The following is a 22,019-nucleotide window of genomic DNA, read 5'->3' as shown; positions in this document are numbered from 1 at the left end:
TGAGCAAATATCTTTGAATTTCTATGACGCACGGAAGAAAGTTGGACTGAAGTGTCGCGTATGTTTTACAGCCAAACAACACTAAGCACTACATAATGAGATGTCGCCTGACGCATGCACGGTACACACACAAATATTACCTAATACCTAATGAAATCTAGATTCAAAATATGATGATGTAAAAATCGGTCATTTTTTAAGTTGTCGTCCTAAACCTCAAGTGAGGACAAGGTACCTTAAATGCACCAGCGATGTCTTCGAAGAAGTTTTCATTACACGAATACTTAATGCGCACAGTTTACATACGAAATAGGAATAGCACGTAGAATGCTAACATTACCTTACTTGCATGCACGTTGCTACTTTATAGTAGAAACACGCTTTAAATAAAAACAGCTGGGGTTGATAAGATCTGGGGTCTTAAACGGTGACATTGTTATCCTAATGTGACCTGAGAGTGTGGATCAAAAACCTCTAGCCTCGGTGTCGTGGATATAAAACCTAATTGTAGTTTACTGCCTGGTAAAATACTGAAAAGGAATTCGTTTTTGGGAAGTTACCCAACCAAACCATAATGTTTTCTACGTTTACTTCCAAATGTTCTTTTTTCAATTTCAATTTGAGCTAAATGGCAAGGGCTGTAACGGGGGAAATTGGCGGTTCGCTGCAGTGTACTTACATTACCTAACCGCTCGCCGTTTATGGAGGCTATATAACTTATTTCGGTGACTTTACAGATGTCATAGCGTACCTAGGTGCTTGTCTATATTGTTAGCGTTGTGAGAGCAATCACGTGAGATGACACGGCACTATTAGCAAACAACAAGATTATACTTCGCCGCAGTGCCGTTTATGCGGTTATAAGCCTATTTATAACAAGACAATGCACTATAAAATTAACTAAATGTTCTAAACCTTTTATAGAATCATGAAACATTGTTTAGGGCCTTGTACTTGTTATAGGTTTCTAATGATTGTTCATTATGTGGGGGGCACGTATATGGAGTTGTAAGTATCTTCGTTAATAACATGTGTCAGCACGTGGGTTTAGCTTCAGGTGTAGAAGGGACATCATCAGCATAGGTACTTATGTCAGCTCACGTTTTTAGAGCGGAAAATGTACTGAAAACTCATTCACTTTATTTTCTGACCGATATTCGTGGAATTTTCAATAAATCTTCATCTCAGATCGTAAGACGACAATAGCCAGTAAAAACCGAAGAATTTCATCTCATAAATACGCATGCATTATTTTAATCTTGTTGATTTCTCGTTTACTTTAATTTATTACCTGCATGGTAACATAAACGCTCATCAGGATAGGGGTAAGCGTTTTACGATGCTTTAATATATGGCTTATATATTTTAAAAACAAAATACCTATTTGTTTCATGTACAAAGTACAAAGAAGAATTCTATTTTTGTATATACAATGGGATTATGAAGAATTGCGTTGTTTTCTTAATTTTCAAAGACTCTCAAATCTCGTTAGTCTCACGCCTGAGTGAGCCTTGGCCCAAAAATATTGGCTGGTATTCAGGAACTAAATCTCAGCACAATATAAACTGATAAGTTGATAAGCTAAGCCGTGGAAATGACGATTTTCCGTATGACGAAGCACTTTATCAATTTTATCTTAAACCGCAAACAATGGATGGAAAATATCTGGGAAACTTACCGGCGGCGCCATCTACCACGTGAGATGGGCACTACGAAGCAATACGGTAAGAAACCGTGTAACCATTCTACGGCCGCTAACATTCCACGTACCTATTGATCCGATGGAGTGACGCTTTACCTTTATTGGCCGAGCGAGGGCGTACTGAACACCGTAGGAACCGAGTGAGTCAAGCTACTTATATCCACTTATAACTACTATAGCAACTGTTGCTAGGACCGGGGTTAGGACAAAATGAACAAAGCCGCCCGGTACATTTAGTCTGACGTTGCTTTAGGATTAACGATTTAGATACAAGTGCGTACAGAGAGTGAGAGATTGTTTTGATATTACAAATCGCATTATTATCTTGGGGTCATGCGTTTACGCTCAATATCTACTTACAATTAATAATCGACACGCAATTAATAACTTCTAGAATTATACAATATAGTTAGATAATCTTCACGAATAAGAGACTGTTCCATTTATATTAGGTAACCTTAATGGCTTAACACTCATACGTTATTTGCCGATGATGCCAGCCGGTTTTTTAAATTGAGAATAAGCATTACCAAGGTAACAAGAACTTTTTTCTGGAATGACATAATTATGGTATCGGCCGGTTTTTGAATTAAGAATTAACACTTTTTCTATCATACTTAATGGTAGTATTATGCTTAATGCCAGTTTTGAATTGCCAATTATTATTTTTCTTTGAAGTAAGTCGTTGGTCACTTCATCAAAGTATGTTGAAGCGTGATTTTTCTTTTTTAAATCAATGATTGCTCACCTCAGGGAGACAATGATGTTGCAGGCAGTAGTAATCCTGACTGCCGTCATTGTGACACCACGTGCCGTCCGGGAAGTAGGGGTCTTTGCCCTTATCGTTGAGCTCGACTCGCGGCGCGTAGAAACCTCCCCCAGAAGCGCGACGACAGAACACAGCACACCCCATCCACATGCGAGCTGTGAAAATAAATCAATGTGGGTTAATGGGAGAAGATTGGTAAGAATTAAAATGCCTAATTTTGAGGTAGAAAACATAATCCTTATTAAGCTTTTTCGCAATCTGGTAAAATTTGCGTATATTTTTAATTAGCACGCTTAGATATATATTAGCTTCACTTGTAACTAGGTAACTGTGTATCTAAGAAAATCTTGGAATCCTAATTTGACCCACTTCCCGGTCTTCGATTGATAAGCAAAGGTGTGTTCTTTAAGTTTTTTGTTACTTCGTATTTCTTTCCCAACTTTAATATGTGCAAGTTTCTCGTCAGTAACTCACTAGGGTCGTGCGGCGCTTGCAGACCCCCTCCGCGAGAGTCCAGCTCCGGCAGTAGAGCAGCGAACTCAGCGCATTTGCGTGACGCCAACTCACTCGCTCCTACTCGGGTTTTTTTGCCGCAAACCTGTTCATGAAAAAAAATTTGGTATAAGGATTTATTACGTCTAGTAAGTTATGGGTGTCCATAAATATTGCCATAACGTAAAATATATGCCTGAGTGTTTATTTATTTTATATTAAAGTGCCTCTATTTAGACTACATATTATAGTGCAGGTCCAGATCAGTTACGTGTTATATTTCATTTAATATGACAATAGGTTAACAGAAATCATGAATAATTTACGACGCCTGCAATATACCCTGCGAAAATCAAAACTGCTTCTTAGCAGTACATAATGTTCTATACTAATATAATAAAGAGGAAATTTCGCATATGAATGGATAGGAGAACCTTAGTATCATCACACAGGAGCACGTCATAGGCTGATCCCTGGCAGGCGTCGCTCGTGGTGGTACAGACGCGGCGTCGCTCGCGGAAGCCGCGGCTTCGCTCGGAACAGCCGGAGCGACACGAGGCCTCTTGCCACGGGCCCCAGCCGCCCGTATTACCGGCCGAGCTTGGGGGTGGCGCGGGGCTGCTGGCCGGAGAGGCACTCGCGGGTACACACTCGCCTCCTTGACACCACTGAAGTATTAGTTAGATTTTTACTTTTTGTCAGATATTTTAATATACATGTGTGCAAGAATGCAGACTACGTTAACGAGCTCCATAAGTTCGGTCGTTGTGTCGTACTGGTATTCGACGACTCATGTTCGAAAAAAATATTTTAGGAGAACCACGTTGGGCGCCAATATAAAAAAAAATGTTTCCATTCGGCATTAGACAGTGATTTAGACTTAAGAACAAAATAATCGGACCATATTCGTGCCGCAGGAAGTGCCAGGTAACGCGGGCCCAGCGTAGTAGTAACCAGCTCTGTGCGGCGTGCGACACGCCAGCTGAGTGCAGTGTTCGCTCGTAGGCCCGGTTGGAGAAGGCGCAGCGTCAGCATCACGCAGCAGGATCTGACGGACAAGGAAAAAATAGAACTTCAGACGGGTGCCACATCTCGAGGGGTGTGCCATCTCGGTCGGCACATACCGGGTGCCGGGTGCCACCCGATGCTGCGCCGCCACTGTATCAAAGCATAGCGGATAGGTATACCTACTTAATACATGCAGTTCTGTGACACATGATCAAATAATGAAGAACCTCCAGGGGCCCGATTCTCCTAAGTTAATAATGTCAAAATCGAATAGAAATCGAATCGCAATATGATCGCAATAGCAGTTTTAATCATATCGGGCATTCTGCTACTAATATAAGACCAATCGTATTCCAACGACATTCGATTGGTTTGCGATTGGTCTGCTATTTTGGTGATTTTGGTCTATACGGTAGGTTGCTCTACAATCATATTGCAATAGTTAATCATTTGCAGACAAAATGATTCATTATTGAATGACAGAAAAGGATAATAAAAAATCGGTAAAAAAACTTTTAAGTTAAACGGTTTTATATCTTATGTGCACTGAAAAATAAAAAATAAAAAAACAGTTACTTACCTATAAACCTACGTAGGTGGTCCCGGTCATATTAGACTAAAATAAAAACGTGGGGCCCATTCCGTAACTATTGCTGTAATACTTTCTTCTAGCTAGAGGTATAATAGGTGTGGATTGCATCGACTTACTATAATCATAACTGGAGATTTTGACAATCAATAATCAGCCGTAGCGGCTTCATCAGCGAACGCCGAGCTCACGATCTACCAAAGTATAAAGATATGCTTTGCCATAAGTAGGATTTCAGAGGGCCCCACGTTTTTATTTTAGTCTAATATGACCGGGACCACCTACGTAGGTTTATAGGTAAGTAACTGTTTTTTTATTTTTTATTTTTCAGTGCACATAAGATATAAAACCGTTTAACTTAAAAGTTTTTTTACCGATTTTTTATTATCTAGTTTTTAGTATTTAATGAAAATGCCTACCGAATATTCTTCATTCTATACATGGGTCAGCAGCGGTGAGGGAGTGCCAGACTCTTACTGACTAAAAACCGTTCTTTTTCGTCGTAGGCCTTTTATGTACCACGACCACGGTAACTCTTTAGGACAATCCCGCAGCCCAGGCAGGCCTTGGCCCTGTTGGGCCCCGTTGGGGTTGCTGACAGTATTCTACTTGAGTAGCCCTTTCATTTGATACCCATATTGAGGGGGTTGTGGAAAAATATGTAATCCGCCATTTTGTACCGGCGGCCATCTTGGATTTACAATATTATTGATATTACTATATTGTATTGTCATCGGAATTAAAGGTGTGTACCAAATTTCAGATCAATCTGACAACAGGAAGGCACTGAAATTTCAATTTCTAAATTTGACCCAAGAAAGAATGAATAAATAATAAAACAAACGGGGTGAGCTAAATAAAACCGTTTAAAAACGTTTATTTCAACGAAAAAATAGCGGAATGCCACATACGTTTCAATCGTAATCGAGTCGGGATTGGATCGCAGTCGAACGTGAATCGTATGTTGCTTAGGTAAAATTAGGAGAATCGGGCCCCTGAAAATACAACTTTGATTGAAACATAGCTGATTGTATGTTTAAATCATGCTTCTTTTCAATATTATAACTAGCTACATTACACAGTTATCTTAAACTTAAATCATCTCGCGGGTACACCTCTCTAAGGTGAGGTATGTACCTATGTATGAACATAATACTAAATACATCTTGTGTGATTTAGGTCAGCGTATTAGTGTAGACTTCTAATTCGTATCCAATTTGCACTCACTTTCTAAAGTGTATATATTTGTACTTAGTTGTTTCGAAATCTCTTCATGTCGTGACTCACCTCACATTGCTTCTTCGCACTCCAGACGGTGCCGGGAACACCTCCGAACCTCTCGTGTTGAAGTTCTGTAGGAGCGTCCAGGTCATCAGAACCATCGAATAGACAGGTCGCCCATCTACAGAAATAATAAATATAGATGAAGATGAAGTTTGATGAGCTTATCTTCTCTTAGTAGATGCTGTAAATTATTGTTAAATACGTACTGAAATTCCATGAAAATACTGTTCCAATATAGCACAAGTTATCATTAACATTAATTAGTAATTAAACGCAATGAGGAAACATCCATGCCATGCCATATGCATACGAATTCGCTTGTTATACAACTGCCCAAAAATGCTCGTCGTAATAAACGCAACGTTTTCTTATTACTACGACAATCACGTCCGATTAATCAGTTTCAGTGAAAATAAAAATTACGAAACAATATTGTAAGTCTTCAATAAACACTTCAATAAACTGTGTAAAGAGTACTCTTTTGACCCATTCAATACCAAGAGTAGCGTAGCTCGTAGACAGCTAAACCTTGACTTTTTCAAAAATTAATATCAATTAAATACTACATTTCTCAGTGTACTAATAGTAGATCTGCTGATTAGCTATAAGTGTGTTACACTACTGCTATCCGTGAAAACCTGTAATTGGCTTTTTGTCTTTTTATCCATGGTCTATTCTTTTTTTGTATAGCTGTTGGTTTTCCTAAAAAAAAAAAATAAAAAAAAAAGTCACAGTCACAGTCGTTAATCGTCCTTAGGAGATCAACTATTACCCCCATAGACATAATATTAGTAAACAGGACTGCGCATATAAACCCAAAAAACGAGCCGAGTGAAACAGTAAGTACGGAGGCTGTCTGTCCCTTTCTAATAGGGTGACTATGAGATTAAGCTATGTAGACAAATCCGAATTTGCTAAGATTATTAAACGCAGATTGGTATTGAACTTACGCAGTTTGTGACCTTAAGATACTTATAAAGGCTTTTAATAATTAGCGGGAATTAGCAGTATAAAAGCAGGAAGATTCGAAGTGAAGACTGATTTTTTTTGTATTTCTACTTCATATATAGACTGCTGAGCCATTTATGTCGCCTTTCTTCATTTTTTGGGAAGCTATAACAATAGTACAACAGTTTTAAAATCCATCACTCATTACAAGAATTCATGGGCACCCTAGTTGTTTGATTTACGAAAATGTTATTATTAGCTAACCTGTGGAACGATATATTGCAACCACCATAGGATTCACTTTTACAAGTATAAACGCAACACTTTTTCACCATTTAAATAGTTTAAATTTATTTAATACAAAAAATATAAACAAAATTTTAAATGCTGATTACGCGCCAAGAATGTTCAGGGTTACCGCTAGAAAAAAAAAAAAATATTTATGTTGTTTATGTTTTAAGAATAATAATTTATATAAATAATTTATTCGTATAATAAATTAATGCGATTTTTATTAATTTGTTGACTTACAATTGTTAAAATAAGATAAAAATATATGTGATTCAATTGTTTTTTTGGGAAGACAAAACTGTTGATCACAATATTTTTTTATGCTGGCAAGGTGTTAGAAAGAGACAAACGGCCTCCGTTCTAACTATCCCTCTCGGCTCGGATTTGCCTCTGTGTATTATGCAACAAAGGAGATTGGGCAAGAATGTATGAAGTTTGGTCCAAATGTCCACCACGAACGAGACCTATATAATTAAATAGTCCACTTAATTTAGAGTAACTTTTACTAAGAAAATAAAAAAAAAACAATGCCAAAAAAAAGTTATAGCCAAAAATGTATTCTTCATTTTCGGTAGTTTTTTATGTTATCATTATTATTTTTTATTTTATTCCACTTCCATTTCCGCATTTTATCTAAAACTAAGATGAGTAAGACACATTTACATGTAAACAGCCCATATTTTTTTGCCCGATGGATGTACGAATCACTAACCAATAGAGGCGCCAGAAGTGCTTGAATATACTCAGCGGTTCCTGGATCTAAGAAAGTTCGATGTAACTGGTGGTGTCTTCTCTCTAATAATGAACATTTCTATTTGTCAGAAGTTACAGAAGTATGAAAATTAAACATCACGAAAAGTAATTGAAAAAATGAAATTGAAAAAATCTATAAAATGTTTTATTTGATTTTGCTATAACTTTTTTCTGGCATTATATTTTTTTTTACTTTCATAACAAAAAATGTTCTATATTTAATGGGCTATCTAGCCATATACGTCTCGTTCGTGGTGGACATTTGGACCGGAATTGCCCATTGTCCTTTAGTACCTTATTGCGTTGGAATAGAGTTCATTTTCGTAAATATATATTTCGAGCGTGCGCAATCTTCTTTATTATATTACATCTATGATTACCCCTCTCTCTGCGAAAGAGGACTCCGACAGGGACAAACTGATAGAACGAAATAGTTTAGGAGACATTTAAAGTATTCCACTCTGTTATCATGAAACTACTAAGATTGTATAGCTATATAGTTTCTCGCGAACATGACTGACTAAAATGAGAACAGACAGAAGATAAAGGAACTATACTGCAAGTCAGCCACAACGCGAGCACTGCACGTCGACCAGGACGCCTCGCCATTGGTGCCGCGGGAGGGCGACATGATGTAGCCGTCGCGTGCGCAACTGTTGCCCGTGCCGTCGTGGTGCATGCCCAGGCTGGAACAAGTTCACAATCAAATTCAATATAACCATAATCGGTTGAGCAAAAATACAGAGATACTCCTTAACATACAAGTCATTCTACCAAGTAACTTGAGTAAATGAACTTTACATTTTAGCTATCATCACCCGCATAAAAGCAATATGTTTAGGTTAACGACTTCACAAAATGTCAGTGGCCGGTTTTGGTACCCTTGCCAAAGCCTGCTTATGATTAAAATGGACGATGTAAGTATGACATTCCTTGAAGAAAGTATGCACTGATTGATGATGAGGACACAAGGTGTTTTTTTCAGGTAATAAAACGATATAGGGAAAATATGAACAAGCTGTGACCGACTTGTGTCCGATCTCGTGAGCGAGGATATAGACGGAGGTGAAGCCAGCAGACGGGTAGGGTCGTCCCAGCAGGTCGGCCGTGCCAAACTCCGAGACTACGCAGGCATGCGCCGGCAGACACACGCCGCCCACTGGCGCCAAGCCCATTGTCACGCCGTTGCGACGCCCGCCTTCCATAGAGTAGAAGTCCAACCTGAAAACACGACCGCCGATTTAATCCTTACCATTATACTACGAATATACCTAACATACACTGGGGGGTAGCCGTCAAGATCCTGCCGTTGAGTTCCTGTGTCCAATCTTATTAATTTGTACATAACCCTCGACTCCTTGGCGGCGGGGGTAAAAATGAATTATCTTCTGTTAGTAGCCTAAGAGAACATTGCGCAAAAGTGCTCGTACATTGTATACATGCGTTACCTTTGAGCAAAATAAATAATGTTGCCGGAGTCGATCCTTAATGCCAACAACCCAATGGAATGTGATAAATATTTGCCAGGTTAGGAGTTTACTCAAAATCTCACAGGATACAAACAGTTCTTGCATTTAACTGATTATTGCACAATATTTTAGCGGTATGAATCACCAGGCTTTTAGCAATCATTGAATACAAACCAAACCGCAAGAAATTTTAAAACCACGGTTCATATTTGCATTTTTCAGCGATGCGTGCATGTTTGATTCAAGAACATTATTTAAATACAATGGTAGCCTCGACAGTTTTTTTAAGCACTTCATGGTTAGGAAGTAGGCTAACCGATTTTTAAACGGTTTCGAAAAAGGGGGGTCAACAATGTTTACACTTGTGCGATTTGAATAATCATTATTAAAATATTTAGACAAAGCTGAGATGATCATAACTGAGTCATAGTTACCCTGAGAGCAGCAAGGCCATATCCCAATGTTGTGGATCGTCGTCATCGTCTACGTTCAGCGACTTTTGGTATGCGCAGAAGGAGTCCAGCAGCCGGCCGCGCTCCGCATGCGCGGGGAGGCCTGGCGGCTGCGAGCGTAGTAGTGTCAGCCGCACTAGCGACAACTGAATGTGCGTGCCCAGGGAAGAGTGCTGGTACAAGGCTTGCACCTGGAACAGTTACGAAAAATTTGACAGTAGCTATATTTTTAAGCATTATTAAGAAATAAAGAAACTGATTAGTTATGGACAACTATCAATATTAAATAACTTACACCATTTATGTATGCCAAAAGCATATCACGCAGATCCGTCTCGCTATAGTTGAGATAAGGGTAGAAAATTTTGTATGCAGCTTCGTCAAGAAACAACGCTATCTCGATGGTATAGTTGGGCGGGCCTGGCTTGAGGCGCGGCGCGTGAGCACGCGGGCGGCGCACGCGCGGCCGCAGAGGACGTGCATCGTCGCCAGGCGGCGCGGGCGGTGGAGCGCGACGGATCACATGCGCGGTGCGACCGCGACCGTTCTCCGCCCGCCCATTGCCGGTACCCAGGGGACGGACTTCGTACGTAGAGTTGTCCACAACAATCAACCCGTGCTGAAAGGCAGGGACCAAACGTTTATGCATCAGACAACTTATGGAACTTTGATATAAAATTTGCTTATTTCAGTTTCGTATTCTGAGTAAAATAAACCGGTACGTCGTTGCTACGCAAATTACTATCAGTAATGGTTGTACTCACAAGAGCATGATCTCTGCAAGCTGAAAATGCAGCAACTGCATTGGGGCCAGTGTGCTGGAAGTGGCATGAGGGGTCCACAGATGAGAGAGTTGCCTCGTGGCCCACGTCTGACCACACTCGGAATTCAGGGGAAATCAGTCGACGGTTTGGAACCAACTGTAGCTCAAAATTTCTAGAAACAAATTAAAATTAGATACATACACAGAAATTGCGTTCGTGAAACCCCCAAAAGCTATATTCACTTAGTCATCTAATGTCTCAAATGCATTTACATACGCTTTCTCCTGTGCGACATGATTGATCGATCGTATGAGCATTACAAGCCAATTCAACACACTTAAAACAATCAGTTATCTCAAGGTCAGTTGGTTATCCATTCGATCAAACCGGTTTTTCTCTAATAGGCGTCTAGGTTGCCAGCCCGATTTTTTTTCAAGTTCTTAGTCACATTCATGTCTGAGACTGGCTTACGCAGATATAAAACGAAAAAATACAGGAATAAAAAAAGTTATTGGGTAAATATAACAAAGAGAATGTGCTTTTCATATTCATGAATTTGCAATGCTGTTGGACGCGCAATTGGGCATGAAGGAATAAAAAGTCAGCTATCTACATACCTCCCAAAAGCGTCGAAACTGTAGGGGAGCGGCACGTCATCGGCAGGCTTGTCGGAGGAGAGCTGTGCTTCCCTGGGCAGCAGCGCCGGCAGGTACACCACCTGCACGTCCGAACCTTCCTGGACGCGCTCCGGATTCGTCCACCAGCCGTAAAGCGGCAGTAAATCCTGCAGTACAAAGGAAAGCTTTAGCATTATCATCGAGACCCGCTTATCTGCTCATTATTTCGATGATTTTGCCAACTTTTTTTCCCAAGGATCCAAATCTGCAATTCTTGAATACAAGTATAGTCGAGTTCAAAAAAAAACTTGAATTCGAAGTAGTCAATGATGATTAATACAACTACTTGTTGATTGAAAGGCCCAAAGCGCCATATTGAAAGGCCCTACTGGCGGTGCGTTGCTTGTAAAGCTTATTTAGCTTATATTATATTCTCCACTTGTATGCCCCAAGCTAAGCCACAGGCGCCCTAATTCTTAAAGATTTTCTTTGCTAGTTGGGGAATTCAAAATAAAACTATTATTTTCCTCATGTAGAGTAAGCAACTGAATGAGCGAGCGCAATTCATCTACCCGACGTCAACCCACTTCGCATGAATTTTGAAATTGTATTACTTTTATATGTTTTTTTTTCTCTGTTGCCTCCCCCGAGTCTCCCTAGAGGGCAACTCCCTACTCTTTCTAGCAATTGCCTAAATAGCTTATATCCTTATCCAGGTCTGGCTGTTACATCAAATACAAAAATGATACTTATAGCTTTAATATCAAAGAAATTTTAGCGAAGCACGAAAACTACTACTACATTTTTCTCGTAGCACACTGCTACGCAATAAAGTGTGATGGATAGATTATTATGTTCTGCATCAGTTAACTTACATACTTCGTTTGTCTTTGAGGTTTCGGTATTTTAAAGGTGTATTGTCAACACACTTTCAAAGTGTACAGAAAGTTTATTTTTAAAAAGGGTCCTGAACCGAGCGGTACGTAGCAAGCAGGTATATGGAGGTACATATGGTACCTACATATATGTATATGCTAAGTATACTGCTAGCGACCTCCGACATTCTTTCTCGTCTCGCTTGCATGTTTCATTGAAACTACATTCTTTCGCAGATTCAACCGGGTTCAAGCTCAAGTCTGTTTGTTTTTCTTTGTACCTAATAAAAAGATGACAGTCCGATTTTAATTTTAATTGCAACTTGGTCTATGAAACAGCAGGAAAAAAACGTTTAATATAATAAAAACCGACACGTAAGTTTTTTCTTTAATCCCATTGTCTGACTGAGTTTTAAATATTTATGACAAATTCTAGTTAGGTATTACTTTATCTATACATATCTGCAGAAATATAAAATTCTATGCTGAAATAAAAATATTAAAAACTTTTTAGTACCGTAATGAAAAATGCTCGTCGTCGTCGTCGTCGTCGTGAGCAAGACTTCTAATAAATGCTGTTTGGCAGAATATAAAAAAATATGTTCAAGCATGCAAATATGTTCAAGCTTTCCTTTTACAAAATAAATTATTTTTTTAATTATGTTCGTTATTATAATGTCATGTAATGACACCGCATCCACGATATGGGTACTTATGGTTTCAGTCTAAACCATCTCGTACGTTATTTATTGGTTTCTTGTAACTAAATGAGACCTGTAACAAGGTTTCAGCTCGTAGCAGTCGTAGCAGCCTGTAAAATGCCCGAGAATACGAAAATAGTTCATAATATAAAACGAGCATTATAAACCTAAATGCCAAACGAGATGAACAATGACTGACTACCGCAGGGGTCCAGGAGCGATCACTCGCATGAGTGGACAGGCCTCATACTGCCGAGCTTGGCTTCACTAACCGGGTTGTCACAAATAAACACGTGTTATAAATCAATATCTTCCACACGTAAATAATTATAGTACGTGGCTCAAACCATTATAAATAGATAATAACTACTTGTGCTAGCATGGAGGCGATCAACAACTACTTGTTAGTTATGTAATTTGATCATAAAAATAGTAACGATAATCAGTTATTATCTGTTATGGCATAACTTATGCAACAGATATAGGTAAGGTACCTAATTTAAGTGTCTACTGTTATATATTCTACTTAGAATTTTCATCATATAAATTAAGCTAGAATTTAATAATGCTACAAGCATTCTCTGCTCATTATGCAATTTATATGAGCTAAATGTCTGTCGCATAGAGCTATCGATTTTATGCATGCGTCGCGTCGGGAACCCTTCGTAGTCGGGAGAGCACGGTGAACTGTCTGATTCCTTTCGGTCAGGGAAATCAATATTGTTACAGCGAGGTAACTTTACAAATACACCCAACCAACCGAGAGAGAATAGCGCTGCGAGGCATATTGTTGTTAAATTAAATTACATCTACCTATTAACTTCGATGAACTGCAATGACCGTATAAATTGATTCGTAGAATTTGTTATAAGCGAAAACTCTTAATCACCCAAATGAATTCATGCAATTTCTTACAATAAATGATATCTAGGTCCCGCTCGCCGGAATGACTAAAGCTATCATTCATGAAGATTATTCAGCTTCCGTACAATATTTAACAATACAATCAATGTGGGTATCAGGAACATCGAAATAATCCGAACAAGGCGGTGATAAATGTGTCTAATAAAGTAGGACAAGAAGGCGACAAGGAGCGCGTCTGGTGGGCGCGCGGCATTGTCACGGACGTGTCGCCTGCTACACATTCTCACACTACTTTTATTGCTCTCATTAATGCCCAGACCACATACTTTTATTAGCAATAATTGTAACTACCATGCCTCAAACAAAGAACGTGTTTTGCCAGTCTCTACATAGGCCTGCGCCTAAAATATTCTGTCACTCAACTTCAGCAGCTCATGATACGTTATGGTTAATCAGTTACATGGTACTCGTTTTCAATACGTATGTATATTAATCCGGCAGTTCACACTAACTAGGTCAATGATCTCTACTAATGCTATCGTTGACACTTATTGCCTGCGGCTTATGATGACCGCACGAAGATCTTTGTACTAGAAATAATAATGACATTAAATATTTTAACAAAATATCAATATAATATCTGCTTCTTTTTAAACAATTTCCGGATTCCTGACACTACCAGGAAAACATTTTTGTAAGTCACGACAAGATAAGTTATCGGCGAAAAGCTTTTGTGAAGTATTTGATGTTCTGGTTTCATTGTTTTCTCAATTCGAATGATTGATGATCTCGCAGCGGTGTAACAAACGGCCGGCCCAATGAAACTGTAAGTTGTTATTACAGTAGTTCATTGTTGTTGTAATTATGTATATGAAGAGTATTTTAGCATGTCAGTCAAACTGATGGAGAGCAGTGAAAATGAAATCAAGTCCACATGAGTCAGCTAAGTGTAGGCTCTATATTAGCGGATGCGAGCGAAGTAAAGGGGAAAGTAAAATTATTTGTTTTTCCTTTTCTTCTACGCGAGACAATGCGCCTTCCAGTGAATTATTAGCGGCTTTGAATAAGTGCCAGGGCATAATGGAGCCGGTAATTACTTTAATTTTGGCATTCAATTGCGAGTGTTACGTCGGTATGTGCCGATGATGAAAGTTACTGGTATCGATCTCAATTATACGGAGGCTGCGAGCACGTCGCGTCTCCGAGCGCCACAATAAAGCCTCGCTATGATTCATCGAGACCGATTGAAAAACTCTACTTGACGTTAGCGTTGTGTAACTTTGTACGTGATCCAGTACGCGAAACACCTGCATTTTTATTACGTAATTTAATTGTCAAAATAAAATCGTATCGTAAGGCGTTGTTAATGTACTGTAATTTGGTGAAAGTTTAAATAGTTTCGGAAAATGTGCTTTGTAGGTAACCTGTTATCGAATTCATGTTATATAACCCACGTCCAAAAAGTAGCGTAAAAATTATGAGCACAGATTGCGTCCTACATGGACAAATAAGTAAGTAAATCTTACTTATTAAAGAAAAACATTCACTTAACCACTGCTTGTTATGTTAAAAACATTAAGCTTCTTCAGAAATTTATTTACTTACCGGTTTACCAACAAAACAAATATTGATTCCATACGTTATTGGTTCTTCGATATTTTCAGAAATATTAGGAGTATCTATGTTATCCGAATACGTGATCCGAATATGTGTAAAAAACTCGAAATCTCGTGTCGTATAAAGTAATATGAGGTTTCTGCTGTCATATTATGAAGAATTGTAGTCCATTAATCAATTTGAAATCCATTCAGCCCTTACCGGCTTCGCACATATAAATCAAGACCGTATGGCGAACCCGGGGGAATATTAATATTGAGAATTTTCCCTCGTGTGTGTACCTAATAATATTATGTACAAGGTACGGGTTGTTAGGATCAATTTACATCCGTAACACAAAAATAATGAACTTAGTTTATTCTACTGCGAACTGAAAAGGTAGGTTTCCCTTTTTAGTAGATTCTACTACCTTTAGTTGCTGTAATCGGATTAATTACTCTAATTTAATTTATAGCATGGAACTACTTATATCCAGGCACAATACTTCTTACTTTGTGACATCCTAAAACACCCTTTGTATAAAATTGTTTAATGTGTGTTCTTAAGTCTGCGTAGCAAGTCTCAATAAATAAGTTAATCTTGAGAGAGTAATTTAACAAATAAAACTTTATCTTATGACCTATTTAAATAATTTAGGTCACAAATACTATATTAATATATGTACGTAAAGGGAGAGTTTTAACATCAAAAAGGTTCCAAATACATTTAAGTAGTAAGCTCTTAAACAGAATTTATGCGTGCTCTTAACATCCACTCCGCAGTTATTAGTTTTTAATGCCCGTCATTGAAACAATAAAAATACCTATCGATTTTTATTTTAATTCTAAGAAATTTTAACTTCTCAAAGCCGTTTTATTTGCTTTTAGTTGTTCAGATTTGTCAAATACGTAATTGGCTTTCAAGTCAATATGGCTTGGACAACCCAAGGAGGTTTAATAACAAGAACTAACAAAAGCGTGTCAAGCCTCTAACAGACAGACAGTAGGACAGTTATTAGACGGCCACACGCAACTTGTTGTGTATTTCCAAAACTCATATTATTATCTTAGCCCGTAATAATAGTTGAAAGTGACCAGTGTAGCAATTTCTCCAATTTTCACGTGTTACCAACAATCACACATTCGTTTTGGCAAATAAACACTTAACACCATTATTTACAAAATAGAACATACTTTTGTGTTTGTTATTGTAGAGAAAACTTTAATTGTCTTCTATTGTTTATAACTAAACGTAAGTTAAAGTTAGTACTTAGCTGTTTCTTTAAAATACTCTAGACTTCTTTTTTTAGTTTCGAAAAAATATTATTCCCGATATTTTTATTTCATTTCATTGAATATTAAGATTTAAAGTACCTTACTAAGATACCTACCTACCTAAATGAAATAGCAAACAGTTTAAAATAAGTTATCTAAATATTTAATGAGCATAAATATTAAATGTACCTAGCTGCCATAAAATCGTAGCACATTGTCTACGCGTAATCTGCCCTTAAAACCTTTTTGATGTTACGGTCTATTAGCTACTGAAGGTTACTGTGTCTTCATATCATATTACTCTTAAATGATTTTTTAAATACGAATCAAGCACAGTTTTATATTAGGTATTTTATTCACATTTACTTTGTTTAAGTATAGGTATAGGTACCTATTCTATAAATGGGCATGGTACACATTGCACGTAGACGAACGTTAATAAATAAATCAGTAACCCTTTGGAAATTTAATTTATCAAAAAGGCAGAGTGAGCTTGCGCCACTGCACTTTGCTGTTAATTTATTTATTTTTAACTTTATTTACCTTTTTTTATTTTACATTGGAAAATTTTCACCCATTCCATTAACATTATATTTAAAATACTTATATTTATAGAAACACAACTGTATAGATTGCTAGCATCTATATCATACATAATAAAGGAAAAAATAAGTACACAGCAGTGTAATAAATCAATAAATAAGAAATGAACGCGCCGCCCGCCCTAGCAGCGGAGCTTACTCACGGGAAACCGCGCAGGCGCACCGCCGCGGACCACGCACAACAGCGCTACTAGCACTATGTCACTTGTCAGCGCCATGGCCGCCTCACATTGCTGTCCAGACACACCACGACGAGTTACTTGCTAACACTTGCCACACTGTTTATAAAGGCTAACTCGGAAGTCGCATGCAGGTGCTTTGAATATCTGAAGCTGCCGCGATGCACCGTGTGCCGCGAGGGACCGACCGTCGTTGCGCACGATTAGAACGCGTACACTTATGAGGCGCCAGCTACCGAATAAGCATTGCGAGCCCCCGAATGAAGTGAACAGAACACCTTTCGCACCTCCAAGAGAAAGTCGAAGGAAAGTGTAGATTTTGGCTGTCAAGGCACCGCCCACACGCGTCCCCTGAGGAGCATTGTCGCGAGTCATCCATCACTCGACCTCGCCGACAGTCATCGGCTTCTGCTAATCACAACAAATGAACAATATCGAGCGAGGGACGCCGCTAGGCGGTCGTGGCGTGACGCTCGTCGCTGACACTCGCGCCCTTCCGACACTCACTACCATGACACATTGTGCCCATTGATGTCTCACTAACCTATTGCATAGCATGTGCAATGAGTTAATGAGTAGCTACTGTAACTAATAAAATTGTCCTCTCATTATTCAAATAAATGAAAACCAACTTGTCAGTTAATTTCTTAATTTATGTCCTAATTGAAATGTTGTACCGGCTTGTACCCTTAAGTTTAAAACTACATAACATAAGTACTATCTTATCACGGTTTTGCAGATATGTGGGAGACAGACCCGCATTCATATAATCAGAAAGGGTCTTCTGAGTCATGAAATTATTGATTGACGTGTGAGTTCATTCATGTCTGTGCCACAATTAGACCACAATAATAAAGAACAAACTCTATATTGTGTCTGTACCATATCAGTATTTCAAAGAGTTGCAGATTTTTTTTAAACCACTTTTAAATAAAATTTGCTCACTTATTCTTAAATAAATATATGTAATTTATTAACTTGTACATGCAAGATGTTTTTTTTCACCTTTATTCCTTCTCCATAGATATTTTTCTGTCCTCTCTGGACTAGAGCATATTTTATTCTGAACTTATACGCCAGAAGAGTACGAAGTGCCATGCCGGACCCTCGTCTCCGTTATCATCGAGGGCTTGGACGATGCCTACTTGACGTCCAGTGCTCTGCAGTTTAAACTCCTTAGCCTGATAATGGTATTACCTTTAACATAGATCATAATCATGCCACCATAATATCTGCGCACTCTCCTGTACAATGAGTTTGGGTCAGCTACTTTAAACAACAGTAAACTGTCCATTACATTTTTCTCTTCGATGAGAATTTTGAGGTACCTATGTATGCTTCGCAGTTTCTTTGTCAGCTTTACCGACTCTTCATGGAGATATCGACTGTACGTACATGTATGCCTTTAAAGTGGTATGTAACCTTAGCCTATTTAGAACTTGATGTTCTGCTTGAACCTAAATGCTTAACATAGATATTATAGGTAAAGTTCCTGTCCCTTAGGTACATGAAATACCTTATTACTTGTTAATTGTTTAAAGTCATTATGTTGATTAATAAAAACCTTTCATAAAGAATGAATTACAAATTACATTGATGTCCTATTGATGTGGTTGATCATTCATCCGCGCATATAACTAACACCCTCTATCAATCAGCAAATGCCAAGAATATACTTGAGTGTAAGTAGATATGCTCAAGTTAGGAGGAGTGACTCCTCGATGCGGGCGCCGTCGCCGGTAGTTGTTTGCGAACGCAGAATAATAATGAACTTACAGCACGCGCACACAGCCCTTTTACGAGTATTACGTTATTTGCACACTTGGTCGGCGAGAATAACATACGACAAGTTGACGACTTGCTGTGCAGGCTAGTTAGATAAACTTATATTAAGAAATTGTGCGTCGCAGTAAGGGCAAGAAATAGGTACCTCACACCGTTAGCAATTTCGCGCGCCCTAGTGTGGTGCACATGTTCGGACAGCGGTGAATCACTACTGAAAAAAAAAACTGAGGGACGGCGGAGAACGCGGGTGACGCAGCGGCCCCGAGGCGCGAGTCATTGATCCCGATACAGTCCCGGACAGCCGACGCCATGTCGGAGCGCGCGCACTCGGCCGAGCCGCTCCTCCCGCCGCTCGCGCTCGCCGCGTACGTCGCGTGCGTCGCCGGCGCTGCCGCTCTCGCCAACTGCTCGGTGCTCGCTGCGCTCTTCAAAACCTCGCGGACTGGTAAACAAACTTGTTTGATAATACTTTAATAACAGTCCCCTGGTCCGCAGACATGCATATCTTCTCAATAGTGTATGTAGTATTCATTACTTTGATATAATATGACGTTAAGTATTTATTATCCACGAAGTATCTACAAGTTACTGAAGTTACATAGTTAAACAGCTGAAGTAATGGTGGCCCCTCAATTCTATTTCAGTGTCGTTTCTCCAGTTGTCTGTATCTAAATCTTATCATTTGTACTAACAACACCAATGTTTTTACATAGGAATTTAAAACTGCAATTAATTAATACCGTCAATCGGGAATATGAACTCTCTTCCAAGATTATGAAGGTCTTGCAGAAGGTTCAACTATAAGATTTTTTTAATACGCAATAGGTACATAAAGGAAACAAATTAGGTTCCTTTCAGAAAATTTCTAAATATAAGGTACAGAAAAGGATTTTCCCTAAGTATGTGGTATACCATTACTTATTTACATAGGAAATTATATATGGTCTTAGATACTTTCACATGATTATGGGTAACACATTGTTTGACGTTTTATTGTTTTTTTTGTGTTTCAGGTTTGCTTACCATCATTCTACAATTGGCTATAGCTGACTTTATACTCGGAGCATCAATAGGACCTGAGCTATGGTCTTACAATAGCAGATCATGGGACTTCGGTTACCATGGCTGTGTTGCCTATCGAGGACTGAACGTGTTTGCATCGACGGCAGCATCCTATCTAGTAGCAACTATTGCTCTACATTCGCTGGCCACCATAAACATTGAAGAAAAGGCAATTGCAAAACGAATGAAACGAAACGCACAGGATGAAGATGAAGAAATAAGGTGTTCACGCCATAGTTTGGTGACAAGCAGTGACTCTTCAACTCCACCAAGAACTATGAACCTAGATTACAGACTCTCTGATCGTAGAATCTCAGTAACTCAACCATCAGTATTTGTTTGGGTACTGGCTATTTCATTAAGCGTTCCAGAATTTGTATTGGCCACTACAGTGCACCTAGAAAGGGATGCTGTGCTATGCACCATAGTCGACACCAGTCAACGTCTGCATATGTACTCGATGTTAGCTATGTTTAATATTTTTTTACCCCTAATCATTATGGGTACTGCTGCTGTTCTAGTCATCATTAAATTAAAGAATGAAAAAATAATGTCTCGAATTGAATACTTTGAATCTATTGCAGCTCTTAAGTTATCTTTGTGGCTTATTGTCGTTTACATGGTATTGTGTAGTCCTCGGTCGATTGTCACTGCTTTCAATATATACACGAAATCATTGCAAGGTAACGAGACATCCTTGGCTCATACTGCAGACATGACATCTGTAAACGTAGCAGCCAGCAGTACGTACATACTCGCCACATTAGTCCGTCCATTGCTCAGCATAGTGCTACTGCCGCGTGTCAGGAAGTCGTTTTCTTTCGGATCCTATACGAGTGCAGATAATGTGTGATTATGAAAACGTTTCTCAAGTTGCAAACTCTACTGAGGTGATATATTATTCACGGTGTAGTGTACGCAGCATTTAAACAAGGTTGAATTTGAAAGTTTGTGAAATGTAGTGGTATTAAAGGAAACCAAGGATTAACATAACAAACGCTATGTTGCATATGCTTAGTGCGAGTAAAAAGGACTTAGTTGTATAAGTGCCATTGAGTAAAAAAACTACTTAGATCTAAGAACGAACCTTTATAAACCTACCTACTTTACCAAAGTTCACCCTTAGTGCCTGACCTTACGCCTACATATCAAATGTTACCCTATAAGATCCACAGGATACCTATGTCTAAATCAGGAACACTGTTTTTGTAAAATACTTTTTATTTTGTAATAATCAATGCTATTATTAAATTCTGCTTGATAAGGCTTGATTACAGAAAGGAGAATATTTCGATTTTAAAATATACTTATAATGTAGGCTACTTGTATTTTTTTTAAATCTGTCTATTTTATACCGATTTTCAATAAAAATCATAAAAATAAAGTTCTTTACTTTTTTTAAACAGGAGGACCTAAGCTTACTGTGTATGTGTACTATAACCTAAAGGTGCAGTAAGTAGGTAGTATCTACTTCATGTTTTGTATGTAGTATCCAGACAATGTAATGCACTCCGCAAATAAACGCAACTCGAGGTAAACGGGGGTGGGTCTGTCTCGCTCCCCCGAACCACCCCAGACCCGGGTGATGTCATGCAACAAGCACTAATATACCAACTGCTACCAAGTGCCAAATAACTATTTTGGAGTTCACGGTTTTATTGATTTTAATAACCGCAGTATCAACATAGCAACCTGCCTTATAGATTTGCCAGATTATTCGTCAAGGGTTTTACTTAGGGACTTACTGAAATAAACTCGATCATAAGAAATAGACACGGTTCTTTGTAGGCACTTAGGGAAAGAATATAAAACGTTAAAATTAAAAACAGCACTTATAGCAACTATTCAACTATTACTTTGAAAAATTTGCTTATCAAGGGGTCTTTAAAGTACATTATTTCGAGAATGTATTTATGAAAGTATTTATCCAGTTAAACCTTATT

General features: G+C 38.6%; 2 protein-coding genes across 2 annotated transcripts in view; one reads left to right on the top strand and one right to left on the bottom strand.

Annotated features, from left to right (window-relative positions):
• The window catches only part of LOC124642635 (A disintegrin and metalloproteinase with thrombospondin motifs adt-2-like), a 31,165-nt gene extending 13,245 nt beyond the window's left edge, over positions 1–17,920 (bottom strand). The window contains exons 1-12 of the mRNA XM_047181203.1: positions 17,194–17,920; positions 11,139–11,305; positions 10,522–10,693; positions 10,053–10,376; positions 9,740–9,948; positions 8,866–9,057; positions 8,394–8,522; positions 5,848–5,962; positions 3,865–4,011; positions 3,398–3,631; positions 2,946–3,069; positions 2,451–2,626 (exon numbers count right to left, since the gene is read on the bottom strand). Coding sequence (XP_047037159.1) covers positions 2,451–2,626; positions 2,946–3,069; positions 3,398–3,631; positions 3,865–4,011; positions 5,848–5,962; positions 8,394–8,522; positions 8,866–9,057; positions 9,740–9,948; positions 10,053–10,376; positions 10,522–10,693; positions 11,139–11,305; positions 17,194–17,268 — 2,064 coding nt within the window. The 5' untranslated portion in view covers positions 17,269–17,920. The remainder of the gene's footprint in view (positions 1–2,450; positions 2,627–2,945; positions 3,070–3,397; positions 3,632–3,864; positions 4,012–5,847; positions 5,963–8,393; positions 8,523–8,865; positions 9,058–9,739; positions 9,949–10,052; positions 10,377–10,521; positions 10,694–11,138; positions 11,306–17,193) is intronic.
• Positions 17,921–18,277: 357 nt separating this feature from the next.
• On the top strand, positions 18,278–21,460 carry LOC124642685. The gene is made up of 2 exons (XM_047181313.1): positions 18,278–19,459; positions 20,028–21,460. Exons 1-2 carry the CDS (start codon positions 19,324–19,326, stop codon positions 20,927–20,929), a joined length of 1,038 nt encoding a protein of 345 aa, XP_047037269.1. The 5' UTR covers positions 18,278–19,323; the 3' UTR covers positions 20,930–21,460.
• Positions 21,461–22,019: the final 559 nt, after the last annotated feature.

The sequence above is a fragment of the Helicoverpa zea genome, chromosome 1 (assembly GCF_022581195.2).
Source record: "Helicoverpa zea isolate HzStark_Cry1AcR chromosome 1, ilHelZeax1.1, whole genome shotgun sequence".
Classification (NCBI taxonomy): Eukaryota; Metazoa; Arthropoda; class Insecta; order Lepidoptera; family Noctuidae; genus Helicoverpa; species Helicoverpa zea.
This window is presented reverse-complemented; position numbering and strand designations above follow the sequence as displayed.

Coding starts and splice junctions, on each gene's coding strand:
- LOC124642685 (XM_047181313.1), top strand. CDS start 19,324: ATGTCGGAGCGCGCGCACTCGGCCGAGCCGCTCCTCCCGCCGCTCGCG. Junction 19,460..20,027: donor CTTCAAAACCTCGCGGACTG/GTAAACAAACTT, acceptor TTTGTGTTTCAG/GTTTGCTTACCATCATTCTA.